Here is a 20,464-nt window from a genome sequence, read left to right as displayed (position 1 = left end):
GACTTGGTTTACAATATACAGTGGTGCCTCACACAACGAACTTAATCCGTTCCAGGAGCAAGTTTGTTGTGTGAAACGTTCGTTGTGTGAAACGCGTTTTCCCATAAGAATACATGTAAAAGAAAATAATTCGTTCTGCAGCCCTGTTTTCCCATAAGAATACATGTAAAAGAAAATAATTCGTTCTGCAGCCCTACATTTCCCTCCCTCCACCTCACCTTATATGCAGAGTTTGCCAGCTTTCTTTTTCACCCAGCCGCACGCTTTCAAAAAGCTGTGCACGCGCAGCTGCTGAAGTTGATCAATGTTCTCCTCTCCTGCAACTTCCGGTTTCCGGTTGCGTCAGAGGAGAAGATTGAACAACAGAGCATGCGCGCATGTGCTGCTCTTTGAAAGTGTGTGGCTGGCCGAAAAAGAAAGCCGGAAAACTCGGCATCTAAGGTAAGGTGGAGGGAGATGATGGAACACTGCATTCAGACAGGAGGGTGCTGCTGTTCCCGGCTTCGGCGAGAGTAGTTCCGCCCCCCCCCCCGGGCCCCTCGGGCGACTTCGTTGTGTGAAACGAAGTTCGTTATAGGGAGCAAGACAAAAAGTTCGTTATGCGCAGCGTTCGCTGTGCGAGGCGTCCGTTATGCGAGGCACCACTGTATAAGAACATAAGCAGTGCCTCTGCTGGGTCAGACCAGAGGTCCATCAAGCCCAGCAGTCCGCTCACGCTGCGGCCCATCAGGTCCAGGACTTGTATAGTAATCCTCTATCTATCCCCTTTTCCTTCAGGAAATTGTCTAATCCCTTCTTGAACCCCAATACCGTACTCTATCCTATCACACCCTCTGGAAGCGCATTCCAGGTGTCCAACACCCTTTGGGTGAAGAAGAACTTCCTAGCATCGATTCTGAATCTGTCCTCTTTTAATTTTTCCAAATGCCCTCTCGTTATTGTAGTTTTCGAACGTTTGAAGAATCTGTCCCTCTCCACTTTCTCTATGCCCTTCATGATCTTGTAAGTCTCTATCATGTCCCCTCTAAGTCTCCGCTTTTCCAGGGAAAAGAGCCCCATTTTCTCTAGTCTTTCTGCATATGAAAGGTTTTCCATACCTTTTATCAATCACATCGCTCTTTTCTGAACCCTCTCGAGTAACGCCATATCCTTCTTTTAATAATTTAAAAAAAGTACAGACTGATAATGGAAAGAGAAAAAAAGAGCCATGAATCAAAGACTAATGAGAGTGATTTGCAAACAAAATTGGTTTTAGAGTTTTACGAAAAGATTGAAAAGAGCCAAAACCCCCTTGAGCTTATCCATGAAACCTTCAGAACAGCAGAATGCCGTCCATGTGGCCCTCTCGGATTTGCAGTAACCTGAAGAAGGGCTCAGTGTCGTCTACTGAATCCATTCAGGAGTCAAGTTTTCAGGTTGGGCTCAATAAAAGGGATCAGAGCCTGCAAGGATTCTATTTTCCTGAGGACTCACTTGGTCCCTGCCCCTTTGTTTAAATGTTTAAGTTAGCCCTTGTACAATACTTATCATTTTATAGTTCTAGAGATGTGACTAAACTGCTATCCTATCAGCCCATTTTAGACGAGGGCTACTCCCCCTCATCCATGCCCGTCAGATGCTGTTTGAAAACCCATCTGTAGAATAAATTTCTAACAGAGCAATGATCTCTCCCCCCCTTTCTCCGCCATCCATGCTCAGTTCCTGGCCCCTGTTTCCCCAACTTATAACATATACTGGTCATGTCCAGCCTTTGGATAACCCTTTAAACCGCATCAAACTTAATGGTGTATTGCGGTATATAAATAAAAGTTTATGTTACGTTACAGGTATTTAGATACAATAGGTCCCTTCTCTTAAGAGCTTACAACCTCAGAAGCAGAAGTGGCGCTGCTCCTTGTGACCTATGGCAAGTCACTTATCTTCTATTTCCCCTGGTACATTGCCAGGACAGATGGGGAAAATGCTTGAGATAGGCAGTATAAAGCTGAGAACTGAACTCACACTCCCTGACACGGCAGTCCCCTTCCCCGTTCTAATTAGGGTCTGTTTACTTTTGGATTCAAGGAAGTGCAGGCTCCAGTGAGCAGCATTTTGAACGCTGCTGCTTGGTTCTCTAGGAAAGGGATGGATTATGGTTAGGGGGCAGCCAGGGTAAAAGGCTGAAAGGGCCATGGGGGCAGATTTCCAGCTGAGCTCATGATGTGGTTTGAATTCAGAGACTGCAAGTCAATAAGAAAATAGTTAAGAGGGACTGTCCAGCAGAATAATCTATCACAGGATAAAAACTTCATATTACGCTTTGTAGCAGCAAAATCCCATTTATTTTTCAAGCACTATTTTTCATTGCTGTTCTCTAACCCTTTCCTCAGGCTACTTACATTAATAGTGTGAATGGTTGAACACTGCTCTGCACTATTTTTCAAATGAGCACGTCAAGAGAGAGTGTGCGCTAGTAACAGCCCTTTTGTGTAACAGAGCTGGGGAAAGATTCAAACCGCAAAGCGCCAGATGACATTCCTACTCCCACTGGAATCAATTGCCCCCACCCCGATCAGATCCCTTGAAGGACTCCTCGATTTTAGGAAAGCAATAAAAAACATGCCTGTTGCCTGCAAGTTTTCAATTTCTAATTTTGTTTGTTTTTGAGAAATAGATAATTTTATTGTATGTTATTGTATAAGGAAGGGCAGTATCTTAAATAAAATAAACCGTACCTCTTCAGCTAACTCCCCTGCCCACGGCCGATAGATTACAAAGAAATGTATATTGACACAAAGTCCTCGGTATGTGCCACGTTAAGATCAAAAACTTGTACTGGAACTATGGCAAATTGTAACCTGTTAACTGCATATTATGGATGTTAGCCTGGAACCCGTTCTGAGCTCTTTGGAGAAGACAGGATAAAACCCAAAATAAATAAACTGCAGTGTCTGTGGCCAAATTGACTCCTTTCAGCCTTAACGCATGCCACATGGGCATAAAGGTTCCTGCAGTTCGGGGAGCTTTAAGACAGAAAGTCCCTTTCATTTAACACGTATGCACTTGATAAGAATGAAAAGTTAAAGGCAAGTTGTCCATAGGATTAGTGTCAGCTGGTCAGAACACTGATCTTCAGAGAAGCATGAAAAGTTCTCCTGCAATTAACCTCACTCGCTTCCAACTCCAGGATCTGCTGGACTCCCGGCGAGGGTGCAGCAAAGTATCTTCTGGCTTATCTGCTGATTGTCTGGCTTTATAGCTGCTGACTGTGGGCCTGATCCTGGGAATTGCAAATTTTAGTACAGGGTTCTGTGATGAGGATGGTGAGCTGAGCTCCTTGGGAGGTGGAGGAAGATGTTTGCTGGGCACCGTGGAACTGACTGTTTTCCAAGGTGGACAGATGTGACTTTGATGAGGAAGCAGAAAGGCAAAACCTGAACCTTTCCTGCTGCGGATGGGGTTCTTGCCCCACCTGGCCAGTCAATGTTGACCTCTTTGGGAGTGAGTGCTCTGGGAGAGGCTTCTTGTTTAGGATGGAACATCATAATACACTTAATTGCTAGTCATTGCCGTTTATTTGTTTGGTTGTTGCTCTTAAATTCCTGACTTTCTTTCCTTATAAGGAAGAGTGATCTACAGCTTTTCTGAGGATTTTTGTTCCCCTTCTTCATTTTTCTTTTGATTGAAGATACGATGTTTGGCTTTCTGAGTGGGACGTTGACTCTGTCATCATTGTATAATTTCAAGCTAACTTGAAAGAACAATTGCATGAATTTATAAATGTGAAACAGAAAAAGAGAGAAATTCTTTACATAATCATTATATGGAAAGAAATGGACTGGAGAATGAACCAAGCGTAATATTTTAAGTTCTGCTCAAAGGTTTCCTTCAACTCCACTGACTCCTGCCTGAACCTGTAAAATGTTCCGATACCCGATCCTGCTGCGGTATTATTTATATATTGGGATCTAGTTTATCCCCTTCTAGCAGGCTTCCCCAGACACCCAGAAATCCTTTTGACCCTTCCTCACTTATTTGGAGTATGTGAACAGTCTTCTGTATCCTGCTGTCTGGTTTATATCCTGCCGTTGGATTATCAGTCAATGACGTTACTTACTCATCTTCCCATTATGTGTTAAAAACAAGATCACAACATGTATTTAAAAGATCAGCTGCAGGCAGAGTCTGTAAGGCGCTGCTGTTCATTGGGGGAATTTTGGGATCCTGAAATCTGGGTGGGAAAGTTTATTTCTTCTTCTTTGATTTATAGAAGAAAATTTCAGGAACAACACCCTATAGAGATGACAGTGCTGAAACTCTCAAGTTTTAAACCTACATTAATCCAGGCCTGCTATATGTTGATTTCCTGCTAAATCAGTTGACCAAGGTTATGGAACAGCAAAGATCATTGTAGAAGCAGAGCCTGATTGCTTCTCCAGGAAGCGAAGGGGCCATCATGTGTAGTACTGACTTTCTACCAAGAGCCTCAGTTGTGCCTCTGGGCACTGAGTAAGAGTTGTTCATTATGACATGGGTGCCAGCTCTGTGAGCAGTAGGCAGCTTCAGCATTCTATCCCGCTCTTTGAAGGAGAGTGATGAAGAACCTGCTTGTGAGTAGACGTTCTTCTGGTACTAAAGTCATCCTAGAATGGTATCGGATGAATTGCAGTAATTTCAAGTGAGTTTCTCTGTGCTGAAGCCAGAGAGGCTTAGCATTTTGAAAATTAAATGCTGCTACAGATATCGGCTCAAATTTGATCATGTTATGATCACTGTTTTCCAGCAGACACAACACCGTTACCTCCTGTATTATGCCTTGCATTCCACTAAGGACCAAATCTAAAATAGCTCCCCCTCTTGTCAATTTTTGGACCAGTTGCTCCAAGAAGCAGTCATTTATGATGTCTAGGAATTTTACCTCCCTGGCACTCTCCGATGTAACATTTAATCAGTCAATGTTGGTTGGGGTAATTGAAATAACTATTATACTGTCACCCAATTCTCCAGCTTTCCTAATCTCTGAAAACATTTCTTCATCTGTCTGCTCATTTTGTACCTTTATATTCCTTCCCTTCACACATGGAATTTCTATCCATATAGATTCCACACTGCTATCTATGTCATGCAGAATGGTTGTTTGGTTTGATTCAATTCCCTCTTTAACATATAGCGCAACCCTCCCTCCAAATCATTGTGATATAATTTGTACCCTGGTAACACAGTGACCCATTGATTGTCCTCCACCCACCAGTTCTCTGATCATCTCTTAAGACCACTTCTAACTCCCAATCCTTGTACCACTCCCTAGAGTTTTTGTAGCATTAATTTTTTAGCATTATATCTTAGCTACCAAATTCTGGACCTTTCTTCAGACTTCGCTAGGTCCTTCCTCGTGTTATCTACATCAGTGTTTCCCAACCCTGTCCTGGAGGAACACCAGGCCAAACGGGTTTTTAGGATAGCCCTAATGAATATACATGAGAGAGATTTGCATATAATGGAAGTGAGAGGCATGCAAATCTGCTCCATACATATTCATTAGGGCTAGCCTGAAAACCCGTTTGGCCTGGTGTTCCTCCAGGACAGGGTTGGGAAACACTGATCTACATCATTAAGATATCATCTACAGAGGCGAACTTCAGCAATATCACCTAAATAGAAGAACAAGACAAGGTTGTCCTCTTTCCCCATTACTTTTTAATATAGCTTTAGAACCCCTTCTTATTGCCATTAGGAATTCACCAAATATACATGGCATATCGTCCTGCATTAATCATTACAAAATATTAGCATATGCTAATGATATTCTAATTTTATTTCCAAACCTAATATTTCAATACCTGCATTAGTTTCTAATTTTTCTACTTTTGCAGGATATTGTATTAACTCGGAGAATAGTTAAGCTCTGGAACGCGTTGCCAGAGGTTGTGGTAAGAGCGGATAGCGTAGCTGGTTTTAAGAAAGGTTTGGACATGTTCCAGGAGGAAAAGTCTGTAGTCTGTTATTGAGAAAGACATGGGGGAAACCACTGCTTGCCATGAATTGGTAGCATGGAATATTACTACTCTTTGGGTTTTGGACAGGTATTAGTGACCGTGAGAATGGGCTACTGGGCTTGATAGACCATTGGTGTGACCCAGTAAGGCTATTCTTATGTTCTTATATTCTAACTGTTTAAATGCTCCTCTAAGTAGGATTTCTAATGGTGGGTAATGACCATAGGGCTTTTCATGGATGGTTATACAATAACTTGTTTGTCGAGTACGGTTCTCGCATTCTTCTCCCCTGCACCATGAAGGAAAGTTCTTCAAGACCAGCAGAAGTCATGCAGAGACAGATCAATGGTCCTGGCTTCAACAGCAGACCATCTGGATCATTTGAAAGAACCCAGCAAGTCCTAATAAGAAAGTCTGTTTCCTGTTGCTCATTCCCAGAAATCTTGAGATAGAGATAATGCAAATCTGTTTGGCTAATAATTGTTTAAGGACCCATCATACAGAATCTTGTCCAGACCTTGTTCGTTGAAATACGGACCATATTCTGAAGCCACCGATTCCACAGCCCAGCTATTTGCTGACCGAAAGAAATACTTTTTTAAAATGTGCTTTAAATCTGTAGTTTTTTACGAGTTGTGTGGCATGTCCTCTAGTCCTACAATTGTTTGATAGAGGAAAATGATTTATATTAACTTGTTCCACCCCACTCTTAATGTTATAAAGCTGCTTAAGCCTCTTTTCATATCCCTGTTATCATTTTGACCACTTTTCTCTGTATCAGTTTAGAGGTGGGGTGGCCAGAGCATAAGAACATAAGAATTGCCTCTGCCGGGTCAGACCAGGGGTCCATCGTGCCCGGCAATCCGCTCCCGCAGCGGCCCCCCCAGGTCCATGGTCTGTAAATGTTCCCTACCTAACCTAAATGTCCATACCCTGTTCGCTTAATGTCCTGTAAGGTAAACCTCTATCTGTTCCCTGTTATCCCCTTCGCTTCCAGGAAGTCATCCAGTCCCTTTTTGAACCCCAGAATTGTACTCTGTCTTATCACCTCTTCGGAAAGCGCGTTCCAGGTGTCTACCACCTGTTGAGTGAAGAAGAACTTCCTTGCATTCGTTATAAATAAACTATGAAACTATGAAGTGATTGATTGATTGAGAGCTTCTATACTATAACTAATGACTGGGGAGTCAATTCAGAGCGGTCTACATGAGTCTCTGCAAAGGTGGTACAATACATGAGCTTCTGTAAAGGTGTTACAATACATGGGCTCTATACTGAAATACACAGAGCTCTGTGGTGGTGTTACAGAGTTATTAATACTAGCATGGTTATGCCATAATCCATTATCCTACTTATATGCACAGGTTGGCTACATTGTAGACTGTGCCAGTATTGGGCACTAAAGGTGTTTCTTCTAGAGGTCACTGGCAGTGGCAGCAATTCATATACTGCCCCTGGCTGACCTGGAGCCTTCCCCCTGCCATAATTTTCTGTTTCTGACAGGGTTGCCACATTGGAGGGAAGGCTTTGAGGCTGCACGCAGGCAGTGTTTGTGTATTGCTGTTCTGCTACCAGGGACCTTTTGGAGAAAAGATAAGTTTGACTTTAGATGGAGGAGCAGACGAGAGAACAGGGGAGATACCAGATCATAGGGGTTGGGGGGCATGCAAATATTAGTTTCTTGCACACAATCTGTCGAAAATTGTGCTAGCCAAAAGCCATAGTCAATGAATGGGTTGTACTCTGTGCTATGGAAGATTAGGCAGAATGAGGGGGAATGCAGTTTGGATTAGCTGTGATAGTTACTTATTAAAGCTTGTGAAGCATTCATCTACTTGGTTCATAAAGCATGCAAATAGTATATCAGTGTCCTATATCATTGTGGAAAAAGGAAGACTTTGCACTTCTGTATCAGAGATAGCCTAGAGGGAGCAGCCTCTGACAACACTGTATGCTAGATAATCTTCAGAGGGAATTAACTGCAAGGTGCGCAGAGTATAAGCACCCATTTTCCAAGTAGGTGGTGTTGGACTGGAAAATATTCCCCAGGCGTTCAAGCATGAGTGCATTCTGGGAGTTTGCTGCAGATGCTGTTAGCCTGTGCTACATAGAATCGTATTTAACACTGGGGCACATCCAGAATCACATGGCGTGCACTGCAAACTGAGGGAGGCTTAGTCATTCTCTAGTGTCTGTAGCTTGGCTAAATTCCAGGTCTGGCTAAAATTACACCTGTGATTATTTGAAAGTGTAAACAGACAATCCCATACAATTCAGATGAAACTCTGCACCTTGCTCACCTCTAACTTTAAGGACTAAATAGCAGCTCCCTCCCATAATGCTGAATATAGGGCAGGGGGTGGAGGGAAGAAGTTGGTTTCAACGCCATCATTTATTCATGCATATTGCTGCACATTTTATGAAGGATGTGGAAGTGCTTTGCAGGAAGCTCTTCGATACAAACAACTAAAAGAAGTGATTCTGTAGGTCAGATGTGTAATGTCTGAGGGACGGACGCAAAGTTGCTGTCTTAATCTGTACAGAAAGAGAGAATGTCCCACACTGAATGCTTAGCTCTACAATCCCTTCTTCTCCCTTAGAGATCCTCTGTGCTTGTTCCATACTCTCCGATACTATCCTTGTTTTCACCATCGCCATTGGAAGGTTGCTACATGCATTCACCAACTTTCCTTACGTTACCGGTTCTTTTCAGTTTCTGTCATATCTCCCCTCTCCTGCCTTTCTTTCAGAGTATACGTAGAGAGATCTTTAAGTCTGTCCCTGTACACTTTATGACAAAGACCACTGTCATTCTCTGGACCAACTCCATCCGCTTTATAAAGGTGTACTCTAAATTAGAGAACAACACAGGGACAAATTTTTTCCCGTCTCCACGGAAACTCATTTTCCTGTCCCTGCCCCATTCCTGCAAGCTCTGTCCTCAAATGGGGAAATTGAGTTTCTGAGGGGACAGGGACAAATTTGTCCCTATGTCATGCTCTACTCTGATATTTCACCAGAGGCTTATACAGGGGCACTTTCATGTCCTTTTCCTGTGTACCCAAACATCCTTCTGGCTCTGGCTGTCACCTTAAGATTATTAGATGTGATCACTCCCAGATTCTGCTTTTGTTCTATGTACAGGAGTACTTCACCCCCTGTACTGTTACCCCTGGGGTCTTGTAGCCTAGATGCATGATCCTGCATATTATAGCAGAATTATCTGCAAAAAGAAAAACATTTCTCAATAATCCTTCTGCAATACACAAAGCTGTTCAAAAGTTGTTAAATCGCAAGATTGTGAAAAATTGCAAGAGGACCATGTGAGATTGGGGGACTGGGCCTCAAAATAGCAGATGGCGTTTAATCTGAGCAAATGCAAAATGATCATATGGGAAAGAGGAACCTGAACTATAGCTTTGTGATGTTGGGTTCTGTGTTAGGAGTCACTGCCCGGGAAAAGGATCTAGGTTTTGAGGATATGTTGAAACCCTCTGCTCAATATGCGGTGGCTACTATGAAAACAAATAGAATGTCAGGCATGTATCACTCTATGGTATGGCCACAACTTGAATATTGTGTGCAGTTCTGGTCATTGTATCTAAAAAAAAAGATAGTGGAATTAGAAAAAGGTACAGAGAAGGGCGATCCCTATGAGGAGAGGCTAAAGCGACTAGGGCTCTTCAGCATAGAGAAGAGATGGCTCAGGGGTGATATGATAGAGGTCTATAAAATACCGAGTGGAGTGGAAAAGGTAGATGTGAATCACTTGTTTATTCTTTCCAAAAATACTAGGACTAGGGGGCATGCAATGAAGCTACTAAGAAGTAGATTTAAAACAGAGATAATATTTCTTCACTCAGTGGGTAATTAAACAATGGAATTTGTTACCAGAGAATGTGGTAAAATCAGTTATCTTAGCAGGGTTTAAAAAAGTTTGGATAATTTCCTAAAAGAGAAATCCATAGGCCATTATTGAGATGGCTTGGGGAAATCCACTGCTTATTCCTAGGATAAGCAACATAAAATCAGTTTTACTAGTTGGGATTTTGCAAGGTACTTTGGATCTGGGTTAGCCATTACTGGAAACATGGATGGACCTTTGATCTGTCTCATTATGGCTATTCTTATGTGAGCCAAGTCTATGACAATCAAGCCATTGTGACATCACTGATAAGTTTGGCTCTTAGGCATTAGGCACTGGTGGAATGAGGCATTATGACATCACAATATCTGCTCAGGATACCAGAGATTGTCATTCTTTAGTGTCTATCTCAACCTCAGTCCTTCTATACCAGCATTCTTCAGTGGAAGACTTCAGGGTCAGTGGCTGTGCTCATTCATACTCTGATTCTTCCTTCTCTCCTTAAAGAATGACATGGGGGGACAAGTCATTCTGTACGGCAATTCTTATGTTCTTATTTGAGCCAAGTCTAGGACAATCAAAGCCATTGTGACATCACTGATGAGGTTGGCTCTTAGGCATTGGTGGATTGAGGCATTATGACATCACAATCTCAGCTCTGGAATGTTACTATTATGTGGGTTTCTGCCGGATTGGCCACTGTTGGAAACAGGATACTGGTCTGTCCCAGTATGGCAATTCTTATTTTCTTAATATTGTTTATGAAGATAGGGAAAATTTGTGGCCAATTAATAGCCTTTTCCTCGGAATGAATTCCATTTACCAGTACCCTTTTCTCATCTCCCACCGAACTGTACGTAACCCTGTCACCTGAGGGCTTTAGTTAATTAAAAAAAAAACTAAAAATGTCTTGTTAGTCCAATAAGGCATTACCTTATTGTTTTATTTTACGTAGTGACCTGTGTTTCTGCGCATTCGATTGCAGTAACACAGCCACAAAACTGGCATGCTAGTTTTTTCTCTTCTGTAATATTTTATTGTGTTTTGTAAAGTTCTTTTAATGTTTTATATATATTAATTATGAAATTAGTAATTTGCTTTGTTTTATCTTAAGGAGGATAGGAAAGCGGTTTTACACATTCTGTCCAGGTCCTTATTTTGTACCTGGGACAGTGGAGGGTTAAGTGACTTCTCCAGGGTCACAAGGAGCTGCAGTTTCTCAGGGTAGTGAATTAACCACTAGGTTACTCCTCTACTCTGCTACCACTAGTTGTCACTTATATAGCGCTGAAAGGCATGCATGTAGGAGATAATTGTAGAAAGGACTAGGCCCATATTCAAGAAATGGCAGCGGTATTGTAAACCGCTTAACACTCGCCTACTAGAGGCATATCAAATGTAATAAATGCAATCCAATATCAAATGAATGAATGAAATAGATGCTATATTTTAAAGGTGATAAACAGATTATAAAAAATGAAAAGGAGATGGTACCTTTTATTGGATTAATACTAAAAGGAGATTTTTAAACAATCCAACTGATCCTCTCTTCTCTCTCCCCTCTATAGCGATTAACTTGTTCTATTGATCACTCTCTCCTCAAAAATGGATTTCCTGTCCTATTAACCCTCTTTCTTCCTCCCCTCTTAAGTCAATCAATTTGTACCTTTGCTTAATCTTTGTAAACCGCATAGAACTTCACGGTATTGCGGTATATAAGCTGTTATTATTATTATTATTATTAAAAATGATGAGATATTTTGACACCCACCAGACGGGACGTAACAAAGATCTGGGTTTCCTTTCACTTTATAAGCTGGATAATTCTACTGCTTTCTCACCTCTAATCACCCATCCATCTCTCCCGGTGTCTCTCCCCCAACCCATTCCTACCTTTCTCTGAGACTGATTTTATGTTTTACTTATTATATTGTGATATTTGTTCAATCTTTGCTCATTTCTGATCTATAGAGAGCCTTTGAAAGCTGGTCAAAACATGTCTTGTTAGTCCAATAGATAAGGCATCATCTGATTTGTTTTATTTCTCTTTATTACCTCTAAAATTGGACTTAACATGGCTTTCCAGTCCTATTTTAAAACATTCTTTTGGTCTCTTATATTTCCTCGGCATTGTTGGGTACAGTTGTGTTTATTGTGTGGATTTTTTTTCTGCCTGGAGCAAAAGTGTCTGGATGTGAGCTATGGTAATGTGCCATATTTGCTGCATCTGTGTTGGTGCAGTGTATCTGCATTGGGAGTTATAGTTCAGAGTCGCTGCAGGTTCTGAGGTGGAATGCGTTAGAATTGTCCCTTTGGTAGTGAAAGGAGTAGAATATTCTGGACTGATAATCATAGCATCATTCATGCAGTACTCGAACTATAACTAGGCCCCCGCTGACTCTGAGCGGCCTTCCACATTTGTTTAGATTTCACCCATTCTGTCGTGCTTGATATTTCATGGCTTGGACTTTGCTGTGCCCAGGACGATCCATCTTTCTTCCTTTTCTCTCTCTTTCCCTGCAGAGATCCGTGCTCAGTTGGTGGAGCAATTCAAATGCTTGGAACAGCAGTCGGAGTCCCGGCTCCAGCTGCTGCAGGACCTCCAGGAGTTCTTCCGCAGGAAAGCTGAAATTGAACTGGAGTATTCCAGGAGTCTGGAGAAACTGGCAGAGCGCTTTTCTTCCAAAATCCGCAGCTCCCGTGAACATCATCAATTCAAGTAAGTCCATTTCTTTCAACAACCAAAGATTTCTCAGGTGTGCTGGAGCAGGGCTGGGGCAGAGATGGCAAGAGGCTGAATGTTTAGGAGTGTCGAGAGAGAATCGCAATAATCCAAGACTGGGCTGGTATCCACAGCAGGAATTATTATGCATTACCCTCTTTAGAGACTATTCTCTTTTCATTATTCAGTGTCTCACTGTGAATTTAGATTAGTGAGGACATAAAACCAGCACCCCAGATTCTTTCATCTCCCCTTCTTGCTGCAGCTCTGTGAATGTACACACTGTTAGGCGCTCTTGTGAGTTGTATCTGTCTTCTTATCCTGGTGGGTGCTCCTTGGTTCATACCATGACTCAGGCATCTCTACTGTAAGGTATGTCACCAAGGTGATCTGTGATGGGGGGGTTTAAGATGCAGGAACCTTATAAAGCTGCTTGCTTGGTAGTACCCAGTAATGTTGTCTGACGCATGACTTCAGAATTAAGACTTCTGTGTGTGGTGATTGGATCTATGTAGACATCATTTCTGACTTGTAAATGTTGTAAATAAGAATCGGATCTCTGCCCATGTGCACTGAGCAAAGACTCCCAAAGATGAGAGAACATCTGTCTGTAGCAAGGTCTGGTGCCAGTGATCTGCCTGCTGAGCATGGGCACCAGGGATTCAGTGTGGACTAACACCCAGCTGCTACAGTTGGAGATAGGTTGGAGGGCTGGTATGCTCTCAAGGCCTAGAGTTATGAGGTGATAGGCTCAGGAGTAATCTAAGGAAATACTATTTTACAGAAAGGGTGGTAGATGCATGGAACAGTCTCCCAGTGGAGGTGGTGGAGACAGAGACTGTGTCTGAATTCTCTCTTAGAGAGAGAGAAAGAGATAATGGCTACTGTGGATGGGCAGACTGGATGGGCCATTTGGCCTTTATCTGCCTTCATGTTTTTAATCTGGAACAGGAAACTGCAGGCGTACTAGAGAGCCGATTGCCTTATCAGCAGTGGTTCAACGATCTTCCCTGAGCAGCTCTGTGTTTGGAGGCACCTTTTACGCAAAGACATGTGCAAACTATAACTCTTTGTTTCTTCCATATATGAATAGCAGAAGTGCTGGGCTTAGTTTCATATGATTACTTTGAATATTAAAGTGAAATGTATTTTTCTCCAGTTCATCCAAGGAATGTTTGCATTTTTCCCCAGGAAGCAAAGTTCACCTCACTCTTAATCCATTGCAGAGCACCTAAGATCAGGGTTGGCTCTACTACTATGCAAAGATGCACACACAAAGTAGAGCTTGAAAAAGACTATTCCCACGTGGGATCAGGTCAAACTTAACTGCAAATCTTTCAAAAAAGAGGGCAAAAGACCTTGGATAACTATTGTGTAATTTCAAAGCAGCTGAAGCTGGACACTGGAACAAGACATCACTGTAATCACAGGTCATTAAAAACCCTCTTATACATTTATATATAGCTTAATGTGGTCAAAGTAGCATTAATAATGTCAAATAACTTAACTTTTGAGGTTGGAGAATTCTGATTCTAATGGGCCCCATTGGTAATGGTGTGTTTGCCTGACAGGAGCCAATTATGCTGGCGAGTATTTAGGTTTAAAGTTGATATACTGCCAAAGCACAAGTGTTTGGTTGGCGTTACATGGGGAGACTATCTTTTTGGGTTTGTACTGATTTTCCCTGATGAAGCACTGGATGAAAGGGCCCTGTTGGAATCAAAATTCTCAAGCTAAGTTATTTGATATTATTAATGCTACTTTGACCACATTAAGCTATATTCTCCCTGGTCTGAGTTCAGATAATTTGTAAGGTATGATGTGTTTTCAAATTCTTCAGGGACTTAATATCAGAGCATGTGATTAATTTGTTGGAAAGCTGTTATTCTTGTCTGTAGGATCAATTCAGATTATTGAAGGTATGGGATAAGCAATTGTTTATTTCTTTGTTTTCATATTAAGTGGTGTTTCTTTGGAATAGCTTTCCTATGGTCATCAAAGTAGAATGAAATTATCCATTCTTTTGTGAGAAATTAATAATTCTCCTGTTTTAACACATTCTTTAAAAAAAACCCCAACAATTGTATATATGGCCATTAAAGTAAGACAAACTTGTTTTTTTTCAGAATGATAGTAAAATGTATGTTTTTTTTTAAATTTAAAATTGTAATTCCCAATGATTATATCGGTTAAGTTTTGATTGCAAACTGTCTTGGACCTCTCGGGATTAAGTGGTTAATAAGTTCTGTATTGTATTGTATTGAAGCTGCTGTTTCTCCTTGGGTTATACAGAGTTATTCCTGTTGATGCTTTCTTTTTGGGAGCCTTTGATTTTTCACTTTCGGCTTACAAACTGTGCATCATCTCTAATCTCATTGCCCCATACAGGAAGAAATGCATTTCTCTTTCTATTTCTCCAGTGTTGTTGTTCTTATAGAGTCTGGCTTCTTGGACTCTTGCCCCAGGTTTATTTGCTCTGCCTGCAGGCTGCAGGAACTGGAACATCTGGTGGATAAACTAGAGAGAGCCAGCAGCACAGTGTGAATGTCGTAGAGGCTGGCAGCTGCTTCAGGGTGCGCAGAGAGTTTGGCACTACCTCCTGTGGACAGAAAGATTTCCTGCAGCATTTGAGGAGGAGATTTCAGTCAAGTAACAAAAGTCATCGACCAAACTTAGGTCTGTGGGGTCAGTCATGTAAGGTAGAGACTGATTCTGTGAGAAGTTTCCAAGTTTTATTTAAAAATTTGATAATCCGTTTATCATTTTTCTAAGCGACGTACATTGTTAAAATAATTAGGGAAACATAAAAACAAAACAGACACAGATGTACAGAAAAAGACGGTGGAAGAGCAGAATTACATTGTTGATAGGAAAGAAAGACAGAAAAAGGGTAAAAACATTAGGGATGGGTTCCATCTGATTTAAGAATTAGAAAGGAAACTATAAAAAGGCATCTTTAAATAAAAATATTTTTAGATTCGATTTAAATCGTTCTAGTATGGTTTCCTCATGCAGTTCTATAGGCATAGCATTCCAGAGCATAGGACTGTTAACCGAAAAGATGGTTGAATGTGTCGTACTGAGTTGTCTCAATGAAGGAATGGATAACAAATGTTGATTATTATTTATTTAAAAAAATTTCTATACCATTTAAAACTTAACGGTTTACATAATTTTAGAGCAAAGGGTTCTAGTATGGGCGTACGGAATAAAAAGTCTGTTAATAAATTCAGGAAGATCTGTTGTAAGAGTTTTAAAGGTTAATAACAGAATCTTGTAAGTGACTCGATGAGAGATCGGAAGCCAATAGGCCTGCTTCAAGAGTGGCGTAACAATCATATTTCCGGGCATTAGAAATCAGTTTTATGGTGGTGTTTTGGATTATTTGAAGATGTCTCCGCTCTTTTTGAGGTAAACTTTATATAAAAGATTACAATAATCAAATCGTGAAATAACGAGTGAGTCGACCAATATGTTCAATGATGATGGTTCATAAGTGATCTAATCATACATAATGTATCGAAACTCTTGAACAACCGCACTTATTTGCTGTCTATAAGTTAATTTGGAATCGAGAATAACTCCCAATAGTTTCACGGATGAAACTATTTGAAATGGGGAGGAATTGAGACAGATGGGAGTCTTTAATACTGTTCCATCTTTACAAGGGAACAGCATTGTTGATGATTTTGTGATATTTAAGGCCAGCATATTTTCATGAAGCCATTTGCCTATTTGTTTCACTTCTGGTTAATGTTAGTTGTATCATTTTGATTATTGGGATCTATTGGATGGAGCAATCTTCAAAGTTTTGATTTAGCTTGATCTGCAGGGACCTTTTTGTTTTGTTTTATTTATAACCTGCTTTTCCCAAAGCAGCTTACAAATATAAACATACATAATAAAAAGTACATAAAATACATATAAAAACAGTCACACAAATAAGCGACCAGCACTTACACCTAAACAGCTGCCTTAATGCCCATATTTCATATTGCAAAATAAGTGTCTCTTCAATAACTTCTTAAACCCAATGAGATTACATTGCTTTCTGATGTACAAAGCTAGGAGATTCCATTCCTGGGGTGCCCTACACACAAGTGAGGAGTTTAATCTCAGGCCCCTTACAGATGGTACAGCCAAATCGCTATGATGGACCAAACGCAATTTTGAATATGAATAGGAGCCCAACCATTCAAACACAAGCAACCTGAAATGTATACGATCTTCTAATTTCAGCCAGTATAGCTTCACATAGTATTCAGTGACATGCTCAGTCCTTTCCAAATGGAAGAGGGTTCTAACCACTGAATTCTGAGCAACCTGTAATGCACTCAACAAGGTTCCTGGTAAATCCAAGAGAACAAGATTTACTTGAGTAAGTGAGGGGTGTTTCTCCCCCCTCCCTCCCACCCTCTTCAGTGTCCTGCACTGAGCTGATGGAAATGCTGCTAATAACTGAAATGATTAATGTCTTATTCAGACACACACATCTAATTTCACCACCTCTTCCTCTTGCGCTCTCTGAGCATCAGTTCTCGGATTCACAGGACCCTCCCTGCAGGCGCAGTTGTTGCTTCAACTCCTTCACCATTCATAGAGGGGTGATTTCTGTTATGTTCCCACTCATTTTGAAAAATCAACATCTCTGCTCAGATTCAATGACAGGATAGTCCTAACCAGCTCTACGTGAAAACACAAAAAAGACAGCCGGTATGATTTCCCCTTCGTTCCACGTGTTTCTGCCTCCATTTCCATGTTCCGGCAGATGCCCCCGGCTGTATCACATTAGGAAACTCCTCACCTTTGTGTTATAGTGTATGTTTTCTTATATTCCACCAAATCCTCACCAGGTGAGTTTGAGGTGGGATATAATTAAGAATTTTGTTACATAGAGCTGAGTACAATGTGGATATATGTTGTATAGATTGAAGCCAATGTTAGTGCCCTATGATCTTCGAACTGTGGTACAAGCTGGGAAGACTGGATTACTGTAATGTGATACATTTAGGGGTCACAAATGCAAAATTTAAAGCTTTACAACTTTTGATGAACTCAGCGGTGAGATTATTGACTGGAGCATCATGGACAGCCCATGTGAGGCCTCTTTTGAGACAACTACATTGGCTGCCGATCAACAGAGGGTACAACACAAAGTACTGTCAATAATCCATGTAGCTCCAGTTTGTTTTCATGATTTGTTAAAGGTATATCAGCCAAGGAGGGCACTAAGATCTGAAGATAGAATGAGATTCTTAGAAGACAAAATAGCAAAGCTAATTCATGTAAAGATAAGTGATTCAAGTTTTAAGTTTTATTAGGATTTTATATACCGCCTATCAAAGTTATCTAAGCGGTTTTTACAATCAGGTACTCAAGCATTTTCCCTCTCTGTCCCGGTGGGCTCACAATCTATCTAATGATTCAATGTTTTCGACAGCCTGGATGAAACTTTGCTCTTCCTCCAATTAAATGTATTTGCCCTGGCAAAGCATTCCAGTTTTTAAAAACTATTAAAGACAGTTGTTTGTAAGTGCAGAGAGAGAGATGCTAAGTAACAAGGCAGGTAATAGATAAATATTATACATACATGTCTAAAAAAATACTAAGATGACTGTATGTTATTTGGAAACCACTTCAAGTTTTAGTCGGGGTATAAATTTTTAAATAAATAAATAAAATACATTGTTAAGAACATAAGAATAGCCTTAATGGGTCAGACCAATGGTCCATCAAGCCCAGTAGCCCGTTCTCACGGTGGCCAAAACCCAAAGAGTAACAACATCCCATGCTACTGATCCAGGGCTTTTCCTCCAGGAATTTTAAAAGCAGCTACTCTATCCGCTCTTACCACGACCTCTGGCAATGCGTTCCAGAGCCTCCACTGTAGTTCCTCTCTCATCCTACTTCCTGTAAACCGTGCCGAGCTCTGCATCCGTGGAGATGGGGCGGTATATCAACCCAAGGTTTAGTTTAGCTTAACTATTCGCTGAGTGAAAACTATTTCCTCCTATTGGTTTTAAGAGTATTTCCCTGTAACTTCATCGCGTGTCCCCAGAGTGAAACATCGATCCATTTGTCCCCGTTCTACTCCCCTCAGCGGAAGAGTCTTTCCATCCCCTTGGTTGCTGTTTGCAAGGAAAGATTTAAAAATATTCTGGGCTCAGGAACTGCATTGCATTTGCTCCACTTTGTCTGCTGAACTCCTCTGGAAGACCTTTTGCTAGCTGAAAAGTTCTCGGCCCAACCAGCGTCCTAAATTCTGAGCATTCTTTTGCCACGGGAGCTGAAAAGAGTGTTATTTTAGTTTGCAAAGTGCCAATTTGCAGAATTGTAATGCTATGTTTTGATATTGTTTCAGATCATTGATTGAACCATGTAAAAAAAAAAAAAAAGTGTGGAACTCTGAGCAACCATGAAGTTCCTGCAGAAGAAAACTCCAAAGGAAATCTGTGAATATATGATGCAAACATTGAGTGACAAATGCACATCATACTCCACAATGAAGAAGTGGTGTGCAAACTTTCAGCATGGAGATTTCGAGACCAAAGATGCAGCAGGGTCTGGGAGGCCTTAAACAGTATCAGCTCCTGAAATTGTTGACCATCAGTAAATATCGGCTAAACAATTGCTGAGCCACCACAGATATCTAGGGATCATGTTAGGTGGGTATGCAGAAGCTGTGAGCCAAGTGGGTGCCCAAATATTTGAATGCGTTTGAGAAACGACGTCGAATGGACACTAACAAGTTGATCTTGCAGCATTTTCAGCAAGCTGGTGCCAACTTTTGGGAACAACTAGTTATTGTTGATGAAACAGATTACACCACTATGATCCTGAGACAAAACAGTCCATGCAATGGCGGCCCTCAGGTTCTCCAAGGCCAAGGAAAGTCAGCAGGAAAGATCTTGGCCAGTGATGGACCGTCTTCCAATGGGCCAAACAGTTAATGCAGAATACTACTATAACTTGCTGTGCTGATTATAGGAGGCATTGAAAGAAAAGAGGAGAGGGAAGCTGTGGAAAGGAGTTCTCTTTTTGCAAGGTAATGCACATGTTCACAATGCTGGCAAAACAATGGTTGTTTTGATGCAGTTGTAGTTCCAGTGCATAGACCATCCACCCTACTCACCAGATCTTGCTTCATCTGACAGTTTTCTGTTTCCAAACCCTTAAAAAGAATTTGAAAGGGCAACAATTTTTAATTGATTCAGAGGTGATTGCAGCAGTGAACAGTATTTCGGTGATCAGACATCAGAGTATTTTTTGGAAGGGGTTACAGAAACTTCAGACATGATGTGCCAAATGTGTTGAACTTTGGGGTGAATATGTGGAATAACGTGTAAGTTTCATGGCTTCGTGTCATTCCCTTCTTGGTTGGGCTGAGAACTTTTCAGCACTCCCTTATACTGCAAAGCAGACTTTGATAAATATAAGAACATAAGAATAGCTTTACTGGGTCAGATCAATAATAATAATCACTTTATTCTTCTATACCGCCACAATCTTGCGACTTCTAGGCGGTTTACAATCAAGAGTGCTGGACATTCAGCGAAATACAATAAGTAGATATTCAGAGGAAATACAGAGATCAGAGACCTCAGGAGGCAATAGTATAGAAATACAATTTGCTGAGCGAAAATGTAATATGTACATTTTAGTAGGTAATGTCCGACAGGACATGTTGGGGATAAATAGCAACGTAAAGTTACGATAAGATGAAGATAACAGATTATATTTATAACAGTGCTGTAAGTTCAGGTGGAATAGGGAGGGGGGAGGGAGAGGGAGAGCGGGTCAATTGTTTAGGTATTGTTTAGGCGTTTCCTGAATTCCCTGTATGTAGTGGGCGAAAGCAGTTGGTCTAGGTCTTTGCCCCATAGGACTGCTTGGTGAGAGAGA

General features: G+C 41.1%; 1 protein-coding gene across 2 annotated transcripts in view; it reads left to right on the top strand.

The window, feature by feature from the left end:
- SRGAP3 (SLIT-ROBO Rho GTPase activating protein 3) overlaps window positions 1-20,464 on the top strand; it is a 102,660-nt gene that overhangs the window by 48,449 nt on the left and 33,747 nt on the right. For both annotated transcript variants that reach the window (XM_033926590.1, XM_033926591.1), the window contains one exon: window positions 12,364-12,559. In XM_033926590.1, the coding sequence (XP_033782481.1) occupies window positions 12,364-12,559 (196 nt within the window). The remainder of the gene's footprint in view (window positions 1-12,363; window positions 12,560-20,464) is intronic.

This window comes from Geotrypetes seraphini, chromosome 17 (assembly GCF_902459505.1).
Source record: "Geotrypetes seraphini chromosome 17, aGeoSer1.1, whole genome shotgun sequence".
NCBI classification, from domain to species: domain Eukaryota; kingdom Metazoa; phylum Chordata; class Amphibia; order Gymnophiona; family Dermophiidae; genus Geotrypetes; species Geotrypetes seraphini.
The sequence above is the reverse complement of the archived record's forward strand: the minus strand, read 5'-3'. Positions and strand labels throughout refer to the sequence as shown.